We start from the raw sequence: 23,371 nt of genomic DNA, 5'->3' as shown, positions 1-23,371 counted from the left end.
TTCACTGAATCGCATTTATGCAGCTATCACAAACAAATGAGTTGTCAGCAGAGGACAGTGGCCTCCACATTCCCCAGAGTTGTCTACTTGCGATTTTTTCCTTTGAGGCTACTTAGAGGAGAGTTTATGCATCTAATCCCAACAATATTGATGAACTGAAGGTGAAAATTCAATGAGAAATCAACGCAATTGACAACAATGTTTAGCATCAGATGACTTTCAATATGATAAGTCGAGCACAATGTGCATTGTTGCCCAGGGTGGTCATTTTGAACATCTTTTGAAACTATAAGGTAAATAAATATAACATTTAAATATCTTTTTATGTTATTCTTATTTAATTTATCCATATTACTCATAAAATTTCAGATTCCGCAGCGGTCACGTTATGAGTTCGGTTTTATGTTGCTCACTCCGTATAACAAACATATTTCAAGAAGTATTTAATAGTAATAAGTTTTCATAAAAAGATGCAATTTTCATAAAAAAATGTTTGCAGGGAAAAAATTTATAATATTAAAATTTTTCTGTATTACTGTAATTATAAATATACTATTGTATCACCTTTATTCTTTCTCCAAATAACTGTTATGGCTGAAATTATCTTGTCATCTTGTCGAACAAAATACCAGCCAGACACATTCTATCACCGCTGGCACTCTGCTAAGCACAATTTCAGATAATGTGTAGTTACATCACAAGGTTTCTTATTTCACTATTTCTCCTATAGACTCTCAATTGTCTTGTATATTCAACATTTTATAGATAAGGAAGGTAGAACCTGCAATTCATTTAGAAATGATGGAACCCAGCCTCACCTACTGTTGCAGCACAATACAACTGCCAGAACTCGAGTAGATAGTAGACTCCCATTTCACATTGCATTTTACCGGTTAGTTATCGATGAGAAGGACCTGTCTGGAATGAGTTCAAAAAATGACACTTCCAATCTCATGACAAATTCCATTGCTGTGGAATTTTATGTCCAGTGGACATGCATTTGTCAACTTTTGCAATTGCAATAACAGATGGGCGTTTCTTTAACAATTTAACCTATAGCTTATGCCTGTAGTTATTCCAATCGATTACATTTGGAGCCAAGAGTTCTAGTTTATGTTTCACCATTTCACTCATTTTATCTCTTCATTCCAACCGGAAATGAAACAAAAAACCATAACTAAAGAACTATGTGAGAATTTTCAAACAATTACAAGCTTACGTTTACTTTCTTATGGCGGCTACATAAATTTCAACACACCACTGGACCCTCTCATCGAAATAGTTGTATTTTACGGTTATTAAAACATACTCTCTGGCCTGGCAGAATCCTGCATTACTGGAGAAAGGCTCCTTGGCTGTTGGCAAATCCCATGATTTCATATTGTTTTATGGTAGCCTGCTTTAAAACTGTGAATTAATTGCAACAACAGCAAATACAAGACTAAATGTGACATTTCAATCTGTCTTTTAAAATTTTAATGAATGTCCTAAAAGCAAAAGATTAGATAAGGCATAACTTCCATCGGTAATAGAAACATAAGTACCCGTAAATATTTTAATATGATGAAATACAAGAAAAGTTCAAAATCAAATTAAAACAAATCAATTAAGAACAACAATTATTATAACAGACTTTTAACACTCTCTGATGATCATACTGTCAAAGAACTTTCTTTGTTTATTACAAAAATGAACAACTAATGCGATATATAGTTATAAGACTGGGGTCTTGTAAATAATACTGTAGAGATAAGTAAATAAAACTTTAAATTTTACGCATTCTAAAACAAATATTAAAACACAGTACCCTATTTCCAGCATCTTCAATATCTTGTAACATCTGTTCAAATTCAGCATCAGAATCTCTATCAGTTCCAGGCGCACTTCCTTCACCATCTTCCTCCTTGAACGATAATATTTAAAAAAACAGAAACCACAAAAAAAATTTAAAAAATGTACACAAATAATCAATAATCTAATTTTTAATAGATAAATCTCAACTTAATATTTTCAGTCGGTAATGATATAGTAATTTGTAAATCACAGTTTTTTTTGTTGTTTTTTTTTACTTTCACAGAAGAAATAAAAGAATGTATTAAGAAGTTATCTGTAATTTTTTCTCGTATTCACAGATATAAGATCGTGACAAATACATTACCTAATAGACTGTTATTTCTATCATAATGGTAATCGATCATCTATACTCTTGGTAACAACTGATAACAAATTGTTTACACCTTATTAACAGAAATTTAATTTTATTAATAAAAATATCCAGAAGCTAAGATTTTTAGAAACTAAGATCAACAGGATTTTATTCACTCTAAAAGTAAGGTGTGGTCTTGAAACAATAAAAACTGTTCTAAGAGGAGTTACCGATAAAAATAACATTAAAAAGAAATACAAAATTATCAAATGAATTCTGTAATTATTCACTTCAGGTCAGTTAAAAATTCTACTTGACGTTAATGAGGATAGGAATTTGACACCATAGTTTTCTGGTAAACAGAAAAACTTTTTTCCCCAGAGAAGGGCTGGTGGCACTTTACAACTACAATTTTTATTTTCATTTTTTTATGTAAATTAATGTTAATATCATTTCATCTTATACACTTTTTCTTAATCAGATAACATCTGATGACAAACAGTTTTCTTTTGCCCGCTTTAAGCAAACAATAACTACAGACAAGGGTTTTCGTCATGTGAAACCTGACAAATCAGCATCTACCATCAATCACTAATCCGCTATCACAGCAACTTTTTTGTCTATCTACTGTAACTTTTTTTTTTCAAATATCATAGAAACTATAGCACCAGAGTTGATGAAATTATGCTAAACTAACAATCGATTCAAAATTGTCTAATTTTAAATCGTTTTACACTTCTCAATACCAGCAGACATACATACATTTCACAATGAATAACTCTAATGGGATGTAAACACATAGGTCTCGTGTCTGGGAAGTTTGAACATTACAACATTATAAAATTACAACAGAAATATCTCTTATCTCTTTGAAAACTTAAAAATCAAAAATATTTTATCCTCTATCTTATCATAACAGTCGATGTATTATCGGAAGTATCGCATTAGAAAAATGACATATCAACAAATCTACTACAAATATATACATATATTCTACCGGCTTTATAAAGAGACTCAAATTAAAAAACTAAAACAAAAAACTCATACTTTAAATTCAACATGTCATGAATCTATTTTCTATTTTGTAAACTATAATCTTTTTCTATATAAAAAAAATTAAAATAATGTATAATTGTAAACTATCATAAAATCTGAGTATATAATCTAAATAGAATTAAAACTATGATGAGAAAATAATAAAAATAATTACGAAACCATCTCATCCTCTCCAAACTGAAATAACTTTAGAGTAATCAAAGAAAAGCTTGAGGCAAAATTTATTCTAGTAAAAAAAAGAATACTGCCAAATATCATAATTTTAATAACAGATTTGTATAAAATTAAAAAAAGAGCCCTAACAAAAAAAGGAAAATAAGTGGTTAGGAAAGACCTGTAACTATTATTTATTTATTTGAATATAAAATGAAAAATTACATTTTTATTTAATTATTTAAATTGTGAACCATTTTATTTTAATCAGTTATAGGAAACAAAGATATATTTAAACACCCGATCAAGCTACTTTTTTCCAAGAATTAAATACCACTCCTTCCTAATTTGACTACTAAAAATGACTTCCTGAATTTATTTTTTATAAATTCATCAATTAAATTATCATACTATCATATAAACTAGTTATCACAAAAAAAGTTTACATATAATAAATAGAATAAATCCTTTATGCAGCAGAGACAATTAACCAACTGGAACTGCATACTTGAAATATTAGAAAAAATTAAAGGAAAATTTTTAGAAAAATATTAGGTCGTAAATTAACTATAGTTCAAAATACAAATTAGGAACTATATTTGAAAGTGAAAAATTAACTAATGTAATGAGAAAAGGGAGTTATAATTCTACAGTCACGTACAGAGAAAGGATATTACAAGTACAGTGGATCTTCAATTTAATAAGCAGTTATAAATCCAAACCTCACACGGTTCTGGAAAATAGGAAAAGATATGAAAATGCTAAAAATCAACACAGATACACTAAGGGAACAAAGAAACGACTAAAAAAGCAGGTTTGCGGGTTAACTGACCACTGATGGAAGAAAGTGGACACAAGAAGAGAAGGATGAAAGAAGTATGGATACAAAGATGTTGAAGCCAACGAATCACAGCCAAAGCTGATTTATCATACTCAAAAGAAAAAAAATCATATTTAAAACAGTGTTTGTAAATGATAGGTTCTATTTGCAATTTCTGAAAAGTAATGTTTTTCATTATTAGGCAATAGTTTAAAATAAATTACTATCAAAATATTACAAAAAAATAAATAAATAAAAAACACTGCTGTAATTACTGATAATGAAATTTTGGACTCTGGTTCTACAATATGGATATCACTATAAATTTTCCTAAGCAACCTGGTTCACAGCAGAAAACTTTAAAATGGAAAAGATTTAACAAGGTCTAGAAGTAAAATTTACACAGCCAGAAATAAATTCAAGCTTAAAACAGCAAGTATCATCTCTCACTGTCAAAGTGAACAATGGCCTAACTTCTTGAGAAATATAACAAACATCAAAGTGGATTCCAGAGAGTTATTTTTCTATTGGTAAAATACATGCAGTGTATTAACAACAACCACAAGTAAATCGCAAAAAAATACCATCAAATTTGTATAATTTTTCAATTTAAAAAAAATAAAACTGGCTCAAAACCCACAAATTTTATTTTCAGCAACTTAAAATTTAAATGACACTGTACGTGCGATATTTCACATACTACCATGCTAAGCTGTCTCTTATTTCATAATAAATATTGTTAAGTCAATTGTAATATACTTTAATAAAAAGAAAATCAAACCTATAAAGTAAATCAGCACAAAAAATGTTTTAAAGTTAATTACATAGGTACAACATTATGTAGAGGACTGTTGTGATAAATGAATTTTTTTGTAAGCATTTTACAAGGATCTATTCAGATCCTTAAAGTTAAAGTATGTTATATGTAATTAATATATTCATAATAGTAGACACAAAAGTATAAACTTAAAAAAATTCTTATGCCAGGAAAAATAATTAACTAATAATAAATATTAGATTATACTTCAAAAACTTCTTTAAGATTTGACACAAATAAATATATAATAACAGATCTCTTAAATCAGTCATTAAAATTATAAACATTGAATGAAATCAAGCCAAACTTGAACAGTACTTTAAATGATATTTCTAAAAGAGATTAAAATAAAGATGAGACAGTTATAAGGTTACGTATAGGATTTCTTAAAAGGAATTTTAATATCACATACTGAACTAGCCTGTTTCCGTTTTCCTAATTTAATTTTTAATGTAGGAACTTTAGTCGCCGACTGAGGTGTTCCTTTTTTACCAGTTGCCGTACTATTTTTCTTCGTTCTATTGCTTCTTTTTTTTTTAGCACCCTTTTCTTCTAAATCATCATCATCATCTTCGCCAGCATCTTCCGAAGCTACGCTCTTAACAGAAAAAAAAATTATACTTACATTTTTAATCTACATGCAGTTTTTTCATGTGAAGACAGTACTGAAAATAACAAGACATTTATGGTATTTCATACCATAAGATTTTGAGAAAAACAAGCGTAAGTGGAATGGAAAATCTGTTGTTACTTTTCACCATTTTATAAAACTCCAAAGCTAAATTTCTTAAAAATAATACAATTTAGATAAAAAGTTAGGTTACATTTTTTTTTTTTACAACTCAAATCAATTTTTATGGAATTATAGAAAAACACAATTTTTCCCTTAAGCTTACAGAACTTCGTATTAAGTAACATCCAATTCTAACAACCTACAAATTGTACAACCTGCCTAAAAATGACAGCTACACAAGCAAGAAATTACGGAAACCGCCCTCTAATTTCTCGCCCATCAAATAAAAATAGAAAACAGTCACGCGATTACATCTTAAAATGTTGATGGTGACTTGAGTATTAAGGCGATTAACTGGTGTCGGGATTTTAACTATTAATTTATTTGTTCAGCGGGTTTTTATTAGCATGTAATAATATTAGAAACATGATTTTTACAATTTATTTTATTTAAATAATTAATTAAAAGATGAACTCTGATCACAGCGATTGACATCCAGCATCAGTGTATTTTCTTCTTGACACAGGAAACTCTGATCATAATGTACGTGCAAAGCAGGAGGAATAACTAAACCAATATAATCTTAATCTTATTATTTATTAGCGATATGAAAAATTTTAAATTACACAATTTTTTTTTATTTTAATATTATAATTACAGTATATTTTTCGATATTAATAATTTTACATTTTGATAACCTTCAAAAACAATTTAAACAAAGTCTGGGATTTCTTTGATACATTTTACATTCATATACAGTTTATTTCCTTATTTTCTTCTGTCTACAGCTTTTACATTTTTTCAATTCTTTTTCCTCTTATCAGGTGCCATTTTTTTCCAACTAATCTAAAGGAAAAGGAAATCATCTTCTGAAAGTTAGGCAACTGATTGAATATTTAATGTTGTACAGGATGACAAAAATTTCTTATCATTCTTAATAAAAAATCGTTAAAAGTCACGCTTAAAATATATAGACTATAATAATTAAAACTAAATTTAATAAATTTATTTGCAAAATACATACAAAAAATTTTTCGTACCACCAAACGGTTTTTCTAATATAACAGTACAAACCACTGTTCAATCTTGTCTATCTATTCCAGACATTAAGTTATTATAATTTAAAATAGATTACTTACTTCTCGGTTATAGTACCTCTTGCATTTATGAAAAGCCTCGTTTGAGATAAGCCTGCAGTGTTGAAGACAAGAAATATGTTAACTGATGTTACTAAGTATCAAAAACCACTATTTATCAATGACCCCGTAACAGAAAAACAATCCTTTCAACTTCACAACTCACAAAACAGCTAGAGAAACAATTATTTATCACTACTCCGATCGAGGCAGGCAGCGTTACTAAAAGAAGCTGAGCCACAAGTCACCCGTATCTGAGCGGTTGACAGTTAACATGTTAACCTTTACAATTTGTTACTTTTATAAAAAAACTTCAAGTTAAGTATATAATATTTTAATGTTCTAATATTATTTATTACTATGCTCCTCCAGCAAACAGTCGTGTTCATTTCTGCCGATGAACAAGTATTAGTTAAAACTGACACTACAGAAGAATATTTTGTAATTACATTTTTTTTAAATGCTACATTAACATAAAAATTCCCAAAGGAATGGTATAATGATTCCATAAAGATACATGCGTTGATGTTAAAACAAATTCCAATAAATGGAAGCATCAGATCTGACCGTGAAATTACATACAACAATTACAAATAAGAATTAAATAAAATAAATCAAAAATATTAAGGAATTGACAGCACAGATTTAATAAAGCCAAACATAACATAACTGATGCCAGACAAAATTGCAAAAGAATAAAAAAAACCAATTACTTTTATTATAAATAATATATTATCTTTACTTAATAAACAGACCACTTTATCGATAATAAAACTAACTTCAAATGAAAAAAAAACCCCAAAAAACCAAGCACTTCCGTTAAAAATAATGAATACATTACTTATTTATTAACATACCGTCCGCTTTACTGAATACAAAGATCACTGAAAAGTATAAATACCTTCACGGAACGAGATCTGCTTGGTTTTGGATTATAATCCGGTTCTTCTAAGGAGTCATTTTCTTGTTCCTGAGTATGAGGGTTCATACTTGAAAAATCTCTCCATTTAGCAGCCACTAACATCATCATTTTACTTGTCGGTACCTGTAAAAAAAAGAAGGAAATAAATACATTGATAAACATTAAATCATTCTTTCGAAATTTAAAAATATCACAAGATTGATAATTTACCACATCAAAGAAGGCAAGAAGTCGCTTTGTCAGTCTAACATTTCATGCATCGAAAATACTCGCTGGGATAACTTACAAACAAAATCCAGGATAACGGAAGGTGTATTATACGAAAACAGGCTGTTTCAGTAATAGTATGAAATGGATTTTGACTAGAAAGATAAGACCAACATTAAAATCTTTGAGAGAAATTTTAATTTTAATTTTTATTTATATACAACCACAGTAGTTATTAAAAGATCAACCACTACTACTAAATATTCAATAATATTAATAACTACTTATACTTACAATAACTACTTTGTAAATATTTTTACTACTAAATATTGAATGCCACATCCAACCAAAATTAAATGATATAATTTCAAATTCAGTCTAAAGCCTAATACATTTTAAAAATAAATCGAGTTAAATTTCAGTCATACGATCAACTAAAATAATACTGAATAAGCATCTTAGTTTGAACCTCTGCTGCAATGCTACTTACTGAGCATATGCAACTGTTATATGCTGGCTATCAAATATGAATATCATAATATGAAGTAACAAAGGAAAACTTCTTCATGATAATTGATAGAAGAAAGGTTTTATATTTTTATGAACTTTTGAAGAATTTAAAAGACTATTTAAAAATAGTGAAAAGTTGAGAATCCTAAGAACAAGCAAACTGAGAATCTTAATCGGTGAATGAATGTAGCACAGCAGTATTTATCGAATTCTAATGGATTAAATGAATTAGAATAGAGTACACAGCAGTGATGTTTATGAGATCCCAAAAAAAGAAGGTAATCAAAGAGATGAGAATAATGCAATTAATGAGATTGGGATGCACAGGCAGAAATATTTTCAAAAACAAAGCAAGACAATCCATAATTGCAGTAGCGAATGATATAAAGAACACTGTCTGCACATAGTACGTGGTGTAACATGATTTATTTGAGCAAAATGAGGCAATCCTGCAGCTTTCATAAACACTCTTTGAGAGTCTACAGTGTTTGACCTTGATCTTCCCGCCAATAACAGTCCAAGCGGCACATCTGTACAATCTCTCTGTCTTGAGTAGTGGAATAAGGGAAGACTTGTTACAGAATTGGAGATGCAAAATATTGCGCAACAGTATGCCGTTAATTTTGTGTTAAACTGAGTGAAAATGCGACAACAACCTACAGTAAGCTTCAGCAGGCGTTTGAAAATGGGGTTATGTCAAAAAAAGCTAAGTTTTTCATCAGCATAAAATATTTTGTGAAGACAGAACGAATGTTGAAGAAGAAGACCCCAGCAGAAGACTATCAACCACACTGACAGATGCCGACAAAGCCAGGATGCATGAAATCGTACGATCCGATAAAAATTACCAGTGAAAATGATTCCAGAAGAAGTGAACATCAATCAGAAACTGTTTGCCAAACAACAGAAGATCTGGGCATTGGAAAAATTTGTGCGGAAATGGTTCTGAAAATGCACAGAAACATTTGGCAGTTGATCTGTTGGAATGAGTAAAAATCAACCCAGTTATTGAACTACTTATCACTAGTGATGAAAGTTGATACTTCCAATATGAGCCAAAGAGACAAAACGTCAAGTTCGCAATGGTATTCAAAAGGATCACCCAGACCAAATAAAGCTCACATATCGAAGTCGAAAATGGAATGCATGCTTGTGTGCTTCTTTGACTCTGAAGACATCGTTCATAGAGTGGGTGCCTCCTGGACAAACAGTTAATCAATATTTTTATAAAGATTTCAAAAATGAGTCCATGTCTGTTTAAACATCGGTACAAGTTGGATTCTTCATCAACATAATGTGCCATCTGATACAGCATTGTCTGTACAGCAGTTTTTAACCTCAAAACGCATTTCAGTAATATCACAGCCACCTTATTTACCAGATCTTGCCTTGGGTGACTCTTTCTTAATTCCAAAAGTCAAATTGGTGGTCAAGGGACACCATTTTCAAACAACAGATGTCCAAAATGATGTGTCAAGGGTCTTAAGATAGCATTCCAGAAATGCTACCAGCAGTGGAAGAAGCATTGGGATTAAATGTGTGCAAGCAGAAGGGAATTACTTTGAAGAATATACTACAGCCAACTACAAATGTAAGTAAAAATTTTTATTACATCAGTCTCATTACTTTAACTTTGTGAAAATTCAAATAATTCATCAACCTACTGACCAATGTGTCAAACGATCTCAAAAAATATAAAAACCACTAACACTATAACAGAATCTAGAAAACTAATACCAGAAGCCGATTTTCACAGGATCCCACATCATCATTGGTACAAAATTCCAAAATTACATCAATCAAATATAAAAAAAAATAAATAAAAACTAAAAATTTAGAAACATACACCCGAATAACGTAATTCAATGCCAACTGGAATTTGAGATTTAAAACATCACACAACTACATACGTATATAAACACCATTGCAAACTGCTATAGTCAACTGTCTAATTAAATCATCATCTTCAAAAAATGATCTGTTGATTAGTCATTTCATACTTTTGTTTAAATTTATAAATATAACATCACATTTTTCAAGTACACCCATTCTGATCCTAATCCTCTAGGGAAAGACACCCTCCATACCTAGCCCTGATGGGCTTTACTGATTGGCCATCTTTTAAAACTCGACATATAACATCTCTCAGTGCCAGGATAGGATGCCACAAGCGACATTCATCGGTGTAACTATTACTAAAAATAACAAAACATTTCTAAACGTTTCTAGTGTCAAACAAGAGTGAAAACTATAGTTGTTGAAGGAACTGAATCTCACCTTCCTACCCGAAAAGTAAAGTGAGTTCACATGTGACACAAACACAGAAAAACATTAAAACAAAAACATGAAAATAAAATAAAACAACCAAAATCAATAAATATGACACTAACAAAAAAAAACAACACTAACAAGAAATTGTAACAAAACAAAGTACACAGGAACAAGACCAAGCAGCACCCAAGATTCCCTCTGCAATCCATTCCCTAGCCAAATAGTGCAGAAATTCTGCAACCAATGAACATTCAGCCCAGTCCTTCCAGTTTTGACTGATGTCAAGCGTTGCTCCAACGGTATCCAGTTGACAAATTACTGCAGTGTGCTCCAGATCGTATTTGGCATCCATACAACACATGGAAGGCATCGTCCTGCACCCCACACTGTGGGCACTGACCTGAATCCACCACGCTGGACCCAGCCTACCCCTAAAGGCCCCGTGACCAGTAATAAACTGAGTCACATACTTGTTAGAGGAAACCCATGAGGCGTCCTGTAAGCTTCCAATGTCTGGTAAGAGATCATGCATATATCGCCCATCAAGTCTCATCCCATCTAACGTGTCATATATCATAACCACGTTGCTCGTTATCCCAAATCTTTTCAGAAGTCAACTCACCCAATTTCCTAGCAACATACCGCCGCTCCTGTCTCTCAAGAGCTAGAATATTAACTGGTTTCACTTTTGCAATCACCAAGACCGCCTCCTGTGAAACTGCCCAGCAACTACTAGTTACTGTCAACAATAATAGTCGTTGGGGTCTAAACAATACATCTCTGTAACTACAGAATTTCATCCTCTTTTTCCTGTTTAGCCTCCGGTAACTACCGTTTAGATAATTTTTCAGAGGATGATATGTACGGGTGTAAATGAAGTGTAGTCTTGTACATTCTCAGTTCGACCATTCCTAAGATGTGTGGTTAATTGAAACCCAACCACCACAGAATTTCATCCTATCTGCCCAAACTGGCACAGCATACAACATAACTGCTTCGCACATGCCCTTGAACAAGATGCTTAATGTCCTAAATTTGAGATCCCAATCCAAGCTGACCACACATTGATCTCAAAAAAGGCACTACAAGCCTTTTCTGTGACGTACTGAAAGCGCCTCTTGAACTGAAATTTCTCAAGATAAACCCCGAGGTACTTCTGTATCAGAGTGTACTTTATTCAATGGCCTGACATCGATAATCAAACTCGCTGACACTTCACCAAACAGCTTTTGAGGAGCACCATCATGGTCTTCTCAGGAAAAGTCATCTTATGTTGATGAGCCCATAGCTCAAATACCTTGCATACAGGAGTGATTCTGAGCTGGACCTCCCTCTGCGAGCATCCTTCGACCAGCAGGAGCCCGTCGTCCGCTTAGGCCACAATAAGACACTCACCGGGCAACCTCAGCCACAACGAGAGTCAAATTCCACCACGCACAAGAGAAGACCCAACACACTGCCTCAAGGACAACCCTTAGACAAGTGTCTCCCTTTTCCATGGCTGCCCTCACAGAGCAGCACATCCCGATGACTGAAATAACTTTTCAAAGTCTGCAGTTCATTTACAGTGCATCTTCGCCTCTGTAATGGAAAATGGCAGAGGGCCACTACAGATTGTTAAATGCCCTGGAAATGTTTTGGAAGATCCCAACGACATACTCCGCTTCACTGGCCAACACCACATCACAAGAACTATGGCATCCTCGTTACCTTTTCAAGAGCGAAACCCGTACTGGTTTTTCATCAGCAACCCGCGCGAGGCCAACCTATCATTTATACGAAGATACCAGCTTCTCAAAGACCTTGCTGAAAACCAGTAGCAATGTCAGGGGCCGATATGGTAAACTGACAACCAGATCTTTGTCATCCCCCTTAACAAGTATACCCAATCTTCTACTGTATTTTTATAATCATAATACTATGCCAACACAACAACAAATGGTCAGACATATTAGCAGACATATTAGACACACTTCTCTTTCAATTTCTGTAAACATTTCAATGCTCCATAAATCTCTTTTTAAAAGATCTGTTAGTTTTACCAATTTATATTTTATTACAATCATTACATTTAAATTTATATAATACTCTTAATTTTCTTATTGATTTTATTCCTTTAATATTTTAAAACATGGTTATTTGGTTTTTACATTTATTTTTATCGTAAACATTAGTCATTTTTCTATTATTTTATTTGTAGGAAAACTTAACAATCTCTGTGTTATTTACTTGTTACAATTGTGTATAACTATCATGGTACTTAATTCTCTGCTTTTTGTTTATATTTTCGACAACATCAAACCATTAAACACTGCTATTTGTTTTATTACTATTTTCTTCTTAAGTTTTTTATCGCTGTCCCTTATGAAATGTAAAGCTCTAAAATCAGGTTTTTATATGCACCAATTTTTTGTGACCATAGCAAATTAGAATTTACATGTATTATAATGCCGTTCATTGTGAGTTTTCTATAAACTGAGTTTCATAACATTGCTTTCATTTATTTCAATCTCAATATCTAAAAAATGTAATTTTCTGTTCTTTTCAATTTCAGATATAAATTTTAAATTAAAATTGTAATTAAGCTTATTCAAAATGATCGAATGTTCATTACTTACAACTGCATTATGTATAATCAAAATGTCAACATAATTCATCTGTAACAGCACTTGGTGCACACCTTTATACAATGAACTATAATACTTTCGAAATACTGTATAAAAATTTCAGACATATAATCACAGAAATAGGAAATCTTTGCTTTGTGAATAACATTTGTTCTCACACTGGAAATAATTTTGGAGACAATTATTCCTCACAATGGTGGTCAAAGCACATGTATACTCCAGATTTTCCTTCAAATTGTTTTTTATCTCTATTGACTTATCAACCGGTATGTATTAGGGTAAATGTTGGTGACATCACAACTTAATTATTTTAGCGTTAGAATTAGTTTTAATAAAATTTAAGTTATTTACAACTTCGTAACCATTCTTAACGCCATAACTATACTCAAGATTCATTTCTATTCTAAGCATTTTAGCTACTACTTTAGCTATAAAAGATGCAGGTGCTGTCTTGAAATTTATTAAGTCTTATAGGAATATCTATTTTATTTTTATGTTACTTTGGTAATCCAGTAAGTTTTGGGGGTGATGGTTTGAATGATAACTTAATTTATTATCGTAACTAAATATTTGTTTATATTTAGAAATTAAATCCTTTAAAATTTGTTTGTGGGGTCTTTTATCACTTTAAAATAATTTTCTTCAGTGCAATTCTTATTTTTATATAACGCCCTGTGAATTAGTTTTATCAGATTTTAATACTATTAGATCATTATCATTAAGCTTATTTTTTTAAATTCGATTACCTCAAATTTTATCATTTGTTTATCAACTACGTTATGTTTTTTTTTTATATTACGGCAAATTAATTTCTTATTAAAAAAATTCCTTCTTACAATATTATATTCAGTATCATATTTTTAATTTTATTATACATGATACGATTATTTAAGTAAAATTTGAAAGCATTTGAAATTATAAATTTTTCTTTATTATCAAAAGAAATAATAGTAAAGTTCTTAAAATTATTATCTAAACCTGTATCTTGTTTTTGAAATCTACTAAAATTACTGTTTTGAAAATTAGGTTTATTATATCCGTGATATAACTTTTTATTGCATTCTGACACTTATTGTAATAATTAGTAATTTTTTTGTTAAAATTTTTATTTAATTTCTCTTTTTCAAAATCCATTAACCTTTTATACACAAACATAAACTAGAAATTTCAGCTCTTCAAGCATTTGTAAATGTAATGAATGTAATATATTATTAACAAAAACATTGTCCTTATAACCATGTTTAATTTTGTTTTATTCTAAATTTTTCACTTAATTCTTTTGTCTTTTTAATAGGTAAATAATTATTAGGGTTTTTTATATTAATAATTGTGTATTTAGGTGGTATTATCTTATATTCTAAACAAGTCTTATTAAATTTAATTTTATGTATTAAGTTCAAAAGCTTCAAATGTAATTTACAGAATTTGGATATAGTTTTTTGCCTGATTAGCATTTGCAATAACTTTGTGAAAATTCAAATACCATATTTATTCGAGTACTCCTTGCCCCCTGAATAAGCCCTGCACCTCAATTTTCCAGACCGAAAATTAAAAAAAAAAAAAAAAAAAATCGAGTATATACCGGGGTATTTTTAAAATGCAACAGATATGATAAAAAAATATGAAAATATTCAGAAAGTAAAGCATTTAATTTAGTACTAGTTTTGTTCAGAATCAGTAGGCCAGTAAAACGAAAAGAAAGTATCATGTTGAAATGGATCATTTCAATATGGGATTTTATTGTTAATTAATCACTGTCACTGCCAATGTCTGTAGAAGAGTTACAGGTAGTTGCCACATCACTCTGCCAAAGGTGATTGTGTTTACTACCATCAAGTTCATTAGATATTCCGCATTTTTTAAAATTTGTCATTACTAATTCTGTGGAAATACCTTCCCAAGCATCTTTTATCCCAACACAAATCTGGTTAAAATCTGGGCGTTTGATTCTTCCTGTAGGTGTGAGAAAGAAATTTTCATCAGCCATCCATTTACTATACAGTTGTTTTTTACTGCAGACATCTAGTGGTTGCAATAGAGATGTTAATCTGCCTGGAATTATTACTTGGTGTGTCATACCCTTTTTAAATGTCTTTCACTTTATCAGTAATATAACCCCAATAACTACCCGTTACTAGCATACCGGTATTTTTTTTTTTTTTTTTTTTATTAAGTAAATCTCCTGATCGCTTTTGCCATACACACCTGATCCGATCTAAAATAAACGTTTCGTCCATCCAACCTGATTCCTGTGCTCTGATAACTCCATTTACCTGTATGGTAAGAAGAGTTTTTCTTTTAAACACAATGTACGGAGGTAATTTTGATCCAGAAGTAATGCAAAGCATAACACTACATCTTTTTTTTCATTACCACCAGTGCAAATCCTAACACTTTTTTCACCTTTTTTGTTTATGGTATTCTCAAATGGCATTTCAAAATATAAGGGGGTTTGATCTGCATTTCCTATTTGAGAAGGAAAATAGCCTTTATCTTTTCTAAGATTTATTATGTATTTCTGAAAATGTAATATTTTTTGTTCATAAGCGTCTGGAAGTCGTTGAGAAATGGTCATCTTTCGTCTTATTGACAAATCATTTTGTGCAAAAAATTGTGTTATCCATCCACGGCTTGCTTTTAAAATCAACTTTATTCAATGATTTAGCGATTTCACGAGCATATGATCGACACATTTCTGTCGTGACAGCATAACCGCATTTCCTTTTTTCCATAACAAAGTCATACAATTATTTTTCTATGTCTGTGTATTTTGATTTTAAGTCATGAAAAGCCCTTTTATTACCAGCGCCTTTCAGAAGAAGTTGTTTCTTCTTACACCAGTCTCGAATGCAGCTTTCATCAACGTCAAATTTTTTTCCTGCCACCCGATTTCCAATTTTTTCAGCCTCTTCTTTTACGCGCAGTATTTCATTTACTGTAAAAGATCATAGACGCTGTCCTTTCGTACTCATTTTAATGCCATAATTAAAGTAAATCACCATATTAAACTTTACAAGATAAACTAAACAGATAAAATACACATAACCGTCCACATATACAAACAGTACAATGACTATGGCGAATAGAAAAGACGACGATGGGTAACTGATACTGTAACTGTAGTGTCATTAGAACCAGATGCAGCCTATACAGAATGAATTTTATAAAAATACTGTAACTTCGTTCCTATCAATAATACGAACAGGATGTTAATAATTAAGAATGTATTCTGTATAAGCAGCATCCGGTATTGATAAACGAAAGCCTAATGTAACTATATTTATGCGATTGAATTTAGGTACTTCTAAGAAAACGTTTGCTTTACATAAATTATCCTGGCTAAAGGCTATATTTCAAGTAAGTCCTGCACCCTTATTTTTTCTTTCCAATTCCAAGAAAAAAATGAGGGGATACTCTAATAAATACGGTAATTCATGAACATACTGGCCACTGTGCTGCATAACCTCAAATAATAACAAAATAACCACCAAACACAGTAACAGAAAACTAATAGCCAAAGTCAAGTTTGACGGGAACCAGTATTATCAGTCTAACCCGCCGGGTTGGTCTAGTGGTGAACACGTCTTCCAAAATCAGCTGATTTGGAAGTCGAGAGTTCCAGCGTTCAAGTCCTAGTAAAGCCAGTTATTTTTACACAGATTTGAATACTAGATCGTGGATACCGGTGTTCTTTGGTGGTTGGGTTTCAATTAACCACACATCTCAGGAATGGTCGAACTGAGATTGTACAAGCCTACACTTCATTTACACTCATACATATCATCCTCTGAAGTATTATCTAAACGGTAGTTACCTTAGGCTAAACAGGAAAAAGAAAAGTATTATCAGTCTGTATAAAATTCCAAAATTAAATCAAACAAAAACAAAAATAAATAAACAAAAACACTTTAAATAAATAAATAAATAATAGTTTACTGTTCAATAAAAACACCAAATAAATAAAAACTGTTATTGTGTTGGTGGTTATTTATTTACTCTTTTTTTTGTTATTTGATATATTACTTTATATATAATATATATATATATATATACGGTTCGCTGAGGGGAATTAGGAAAAAAGGCTGGATTTTATTTTATTTTTGTTTGTACTTACAATCAAGATTATTTAAAGGCAGTGTAATCTATATATACATATATATTTAAAATTAAAGTTACATTTACAAATTATTGCTAAGATTCACTTCATTTTTACATTATCTTGGCATTCCTAAAGCAAAATGGCTTTCACAATATTGGCCCATTACCTAGATTTGTCTGTTTTACTGTTAAATATAGAATTACGCAACCATTACAAGTTAATACAAGATGTATATGTAATTATGGTAATTTGACCCTACCACAGTAATGATAGATAAAAAAATCACACTCGCTCCTTTTTGCTAAAACTTTGTTTTTAATTTTTACTCGTTCCAAGCGATGAAAATTAAAGTAAATAAAACTGTGAATAAATTCCACAAATACTTCTTCACAATTTCAAACAGGCTCTTTACTATAATTTACATGCTGTGGAAGAATTTTAGTAAAATATTTCTATTTAGTAAAAGAGAAAAGAATTAAAGCGCAAAAAAATGAAATGATTTTAATACAAATATTAATCGGATGGAATTTTAACAAAGAATTCTCTTCTGTATAATATATAAGAAGCGGTACCTGAACAAACACTGGCAATTTCACCTAGTAATTAATATTTTAAGAAAAAAGAAAAACTAAGAGAATGTTACCACCTATTGACCTTATTTTTTTTAAGAAATAAAAAACAAAATTATCTGTATACACTTGCATGTAATTTTTTTTCCTTAAGTGTCTGTAATTAATAACACAAGTGTTAAAAAAAAAATCCGTTCAATAATCCAGGACTCAACTACTGATTATTAAAATAACTTATTTATTACTTATAAATCATAAATAACTCTGGAAAAGGCTTATCAGTTAGTTATCCAGCACAAGTCCAAATCAATCGAAGGAAATATTGTGATGTTCATTCTGTTATAATTAGTGAATTGAATACAATTTTATTACAAACAATTACGTTATCATATATTTAAAACTTACCTTTGGATTGTCTTTAGCCAATATTGGTCTAACATGTTGTTGAAATAATTTATACGTCGTTAAATTCTGATAATCGGCTTCAGTATATTCAATATTAACATCGTTCAAACCAAATGTCATACAAACTTCCTCTACGGTTGGCATTCCTGAAAGGTAAAAACAAACCGACAACAAACGTATAATTTAATAAAATGGATTACATCATACAAACGGATATAAAGATACATATTCAGATTAAAAAAAAATACATTTCAGATCAGATTTACTATCTAGCAATAAAAAAGAAAGCATCACTCATGTAATCAGCTTGTTTATCCCACAGATTTACATCATATCTGAATGAAAATATCATTTATTTAATTAATATCAGCAAACCAACGCTGTGCAATACTGATATGCATTTATTTATTTGTTGAATCGATAAACAGACAGACACATATACTAAAAATGTCATGCAGCATATTAATTATTATTATTATCATGATCAGATATGACAAAGAAACCATATATGACAAAGAACATAAATCAACCGTATAATACCAAGCCGTAAATACATTAAACTTAGCGAAAGAAAACTTTCAAGTGGCAATGCCTAAAAAAATCTTAAAATAAACAACTTTTCAGAAAATAATACTACAATTAATTAAAGAAAAACTCTTTTCCCCTAATTAATCTTTTTTTTTATATTAAACATAAGTACATCATAGTACATATAAAATTAACACAAATAAGACTTCAATGTAAAGTAAGAATAATTTATGCTTATCAATGGGCCTATTAAAATATGATGACTAAACTTTGCAATATGACTGATACACACACATTGATTGATATATTATATATATATACATCAGTCATAATGTCTTATGCCACTTGATTGTTAAGTTAATAGTTAATTTTCTTTTAGCAGAATAACATTTCTATTGTGTGAAATACGAGTTCTCCAGAACAGTTGTGTTTTACATCTGGGACCAGAACAGTGGCAAGACTTTGTTGGTAGTTTCTACTGGTAAAAACTGGCTATTAATTTTTCATATAAAAAAGATAACCTTTTATAAAAGATGGTAATATACTAATACATGATCGCTAAAATCTGTTGACAGATTTTAACTTTCTTTATAAAAAGAAATATTATCAACTGTTAATATCTCAATATACCAACTAAAAAGAGTTTTTAAAAGTAAATAACTATATTTGTAGTTGGAGTCGTAGTTACACACCCAGTAACATTAGAAACAGATTTCTACACAGCCAAAAAGCTAAGACAAAATGCTTTTAGCAAGAGATAATATAATCCTACTACAGTATATAATATGATTGTTTTGAATGCGCATGATAAAGGATACATTTTAAAAGCAACTGACAATAATACTGAAATGAAATGAAGTATACGTATGTAATACTGTATTAAGGATGAATAAGCACACTTATGCGTTGACAAACGGGTTACAATTTAAGTTTGTAAAGCAGTAAAACATTTAATAAATAACAAATCCCTATAATTAAATTTAAATAATAAACTACCCATTCTTATTAATAAAAATATACTGCTTACTAAAAAAAACCTTCAAACGGATAAATTTTATCACAGCTAACAAGAACTGAATTTCCTTTTATTATAAATTGCTTCTTTCTTTTCTTTGTAAAATGTTTAAAGATATAAAATGATTCTACAGTGTAAAACACAAGTAAATTATGAAAGAAATCAATCTTACATTCATTAAAAAGATAGTAACAAAGAAAAAAATTACAAATATATTAAAGATAAATTATTTATAGACAGATAATTTTTATTTCACTGTTGTATTATAAATTTTCTTTTATTTATCTATAAAACTCTTATAAGTAATAAAAAAACATGCAATATTGTCATCTTGATTGAAGACTGAGAGTTATATATAGAAATAGGAAAGTAGGAGAAAGCATGAAAGAATAGCGTAGAAAAGTTTTATTTATATATGTATATATATATAAAAATAAAGGTATATATATATATATATATATATATAAATAAAGGTGTGTATGTATGTATATATATATATATATATACATCATATATATATATATATATATATATATATATATATATATGATGTATATATATATATATATGATCACATCATATATATATATATACATCATACAAAATTCTTGAATGTGTATTTGTCACCTGAGGAAGCTTAGAGAGTTCTGAGTGAAACGTAGTGTATTTAATTTATAAGTTTGTATAGTTTATTGGTTAACCCAAGAGATTAATAAAGATAAAATTTTTAGGTAAAATATGTCTTATTATTATAATATATTAGTATATATACACAAAAACTGATAAAAAGGACATTGAGAAAGTGTGAAAATTGGAGAAAAAAGAATAATTGTGATTAAATACAGAGGCGATCAAGAGTGATTGAAAAAATAGATAAAGAACTGTAACAAAGGATAAGAACTTGGGAAAGGAATATTGGGAAAAGTTACAAGCACAGTTAAAAAATATAAGATTTGAAACATTAAGAGAGAGAAATTAGAGCATGTGGATCATTAAAGAACTTAGGAAGCATTATTTTATAAGAGGTAATTATGATAAGGAAGGTAATTAGGATAAGAAACAGCATTTGGGAGAATAAAAGGATCAGCAACACCAATAAATAACTTGAATAAATAAAAAGGTTCACAAAATGTTTTCTTTGAATGGGGTGATACAATAAACAACAAGAAGAATGAGAAATATTTGAGTTTTGAAATATGGTTGTCAAAAAATGAAAAAATATATAGGGAGTAACAAAAGGAAATGAAGAGGTAGAGAGTAGGAGAAGAAAGACGTGCATTGAAATATCACTAACTGTACGTATGAGGTGAGACAATAAAATAATGAGACTGATTTCTTTCATGATGTAACAACCTTGCAACACACATAACACCATCTTTGACCTTCATCCTCAGCCTGAGACCAAGCTTCACATTGCTGCGACCTCCCAGTCTTGAATAGCGATGTAGTAAATAAAAAATTGAATTCAGAAATATTGTATAACAGTATGCCATTTCTTTTCATGTTAAACTCTATGAGAACACAGAGACAATTACAGGAAGCTTCAGAAGGCTTTTGAAAATGATGATTATTTCAGGAGCATAAGCACTTCTATTGGCAAAAAATGTTTTCTGAAGGCAGAACAAATGTTAAAGACAAAGACTGCAGCAAACAACCATCAACTTCATAGGTAGAGGTAAACACAACCTGTGCGAAATTGTACAATCCGATTGAAGATCGACAGAGATAAGTAAACATCTAATAATAAGTAAAAATCTGGGAATGAAAAACATTTGGGCAAAATATATAAAAATTTCTGAACGATGGTGATTCAATGGAAAATGTGGCAGCTGATATTTTTACCAAGTGGAACGCGATCCAGAATTATGAATTGAATTATCATCGGTGATGGAAGTCAGTTCTTTCAGTAAGAACCATTCACAAAGAATAAAAGCTTGCTTGTCGAAGTCTAAAGTGAAATGCACGCTGATGTGCCTTTTTGCTTCAAAGGTAATTGTTTACAGATGGTGGCTCTGCCTCCTGGAGAAACAGTAATAAATATTTCTACCAAGAAATTACAGAAAGATTGAGTCTCCATGCTCGTTAATCATCATTGCAGATAATTGAATTCTTCATCAAGATAATGGACCATCCCATATTGAACTGTATGTATAAAATTTTTTATTTAAAAGGCATTTCAGTACAACTATAGCCATCTTATTCAACGGATGTCAACCTGTACCATTTTTTTACATTTCTGAAAGTCAAATTGGTGAAGAAAAAACACAATTTTAAAATAGAAAATGTCCATAACATTGTAACATGGTTTTAAATGGAATTTTATAAGAAATATTTCAGACACGCTACCAGCAATGGCAGAAGCATTAGAATAAGTATGTGCAGGCTGAAGGAAACTTCTTTGAAGTAGATTATAATGCGGTTGACTAAAAACTTTAGACATTTTTTTCAGATCAGTCTCATTACTTTACTATGTGACTTCATATATTTAGAGAGGGCAGCTTTCAAAGAAGAATCATAGAAGGGAACATGGAATACAAAGAAAAACTTGTCACAGTAAGGGCATCAAAAGGGTGAATTTCTGGATTTAGTTAAGAAAGGTTGTTGCACTGTCGTAATGATTTTTTGAAAATAATACTGCTTTCAGTTAATGTTTGTACCATGTATTGTTCTTTTTTCAATACTGAGAGGTACTGTATATTGTTGCAATAAATACATATGTATATATTTGTTTTTTTTTTCTGTCTCCTTTTCACATAGCTGTCGAGTTGTGACTCCATCAATTGCTTTACACCGCTACTTGCCAACAACCCACTTTGGTATTGTTACCCATAATTTGTGTGGTTTTATAGCCAAACTCACAAAAAATGAAAAGTTCAAATTGACCCAAAACGATTAAAACTTTAACACAAACCTGTTTCTTCATACCAGATCATATTTTGGATTATTGTGAAACTAAAGTATTATAACAAAACTAGTGTCCATCTGGTGGTGCATACAAAAATATGATTTTGTCTTCAAACATATTTTGAATTTGAATCATGGAAAACCAGCTTGTACCTAGTGGTGCTCGCAAAAATCTGATTTTGGTTCCAAACTTGATGTTTTGAGACCATTGGGAAACTAGCTTGCACCAGGTGGTGCTCACAAAAATTTAATTTTGGCATTTTAACATGTCACCCTTCAAGTTACAACATAAAAAAAACTTGAAAACATACCCAAAAACCCAGTTTCTTTTTGCCTCTAACTCTGGTTCTTGAGAACAGATTCAACTAGAAATCAATATGGGTTTATTTCCAATAGGTTTACATCACCCCAACATGTTTTGTCAAAATCAATTAAAATTTGCACCCAGTAGAC

At 30.3% G+C, this 23,371-nt stretch overlaps 1 protein-coding gene across 12 annotated transcripts in view; it reads right to left on the bottom strand.

Annotated features, from left to right (window-relative positions):
* Mi-2 (chromodomain-helicase-DNA-binding protein Mi-2 homolog) overlaps window positions 1-23,371 on the bottom strand; it is a 161,370-nt gene that overhangs the window by 118,037 nt on the left and 19,962 nt on the right. For 11 of the 12 annotated variants that reach the window (XM_075381508.1, XM_075381511.1, XM_075381514.1 and 8 more), the window contains exons 5-8: window positions 18,472-18,617; window positions 7,763-7,906; window positions 5,405-5,590; window positions 1,808-1,903 (exon numbers count right to left, since the gene is read on the bottom strand). In XM_075381508.1, the coding sequence (XP_075237623.1) occupies window positions 1,808-1,903; window positions 5,405-5,590; window positions 7,763-7,906; window positions 18,472-18,617 (572 nt within the window). The remainder of the gene's footprint in view (window positions 1-1,807; window positions 1,904-5,404; window positions 5,591-7,762; window positions 7,907-18,471; window positions 18,618-23,371) is intronic. The other variant, XM_075381510.1, reaches the window with a different exon arrangement.

The sequence above is a fragment of the Lycorma delicatula genome, chromosome 13 (genome assembly GCF_047948215.1).
Source record: "Lycorma delicatula isolate Av1 chromosome 13, ASM4794821v1, whole genome shotgun sequence".
Lineage (NCBI taxonomy): Eukaryota > Metazoa > Arthropoda > Insecta > Hemiptera > Fulgoridae > Lycorma > Lycorma delicatula.
This window is presented reverse-complemented; position numbering and strand designations above follow the sequence as displayed.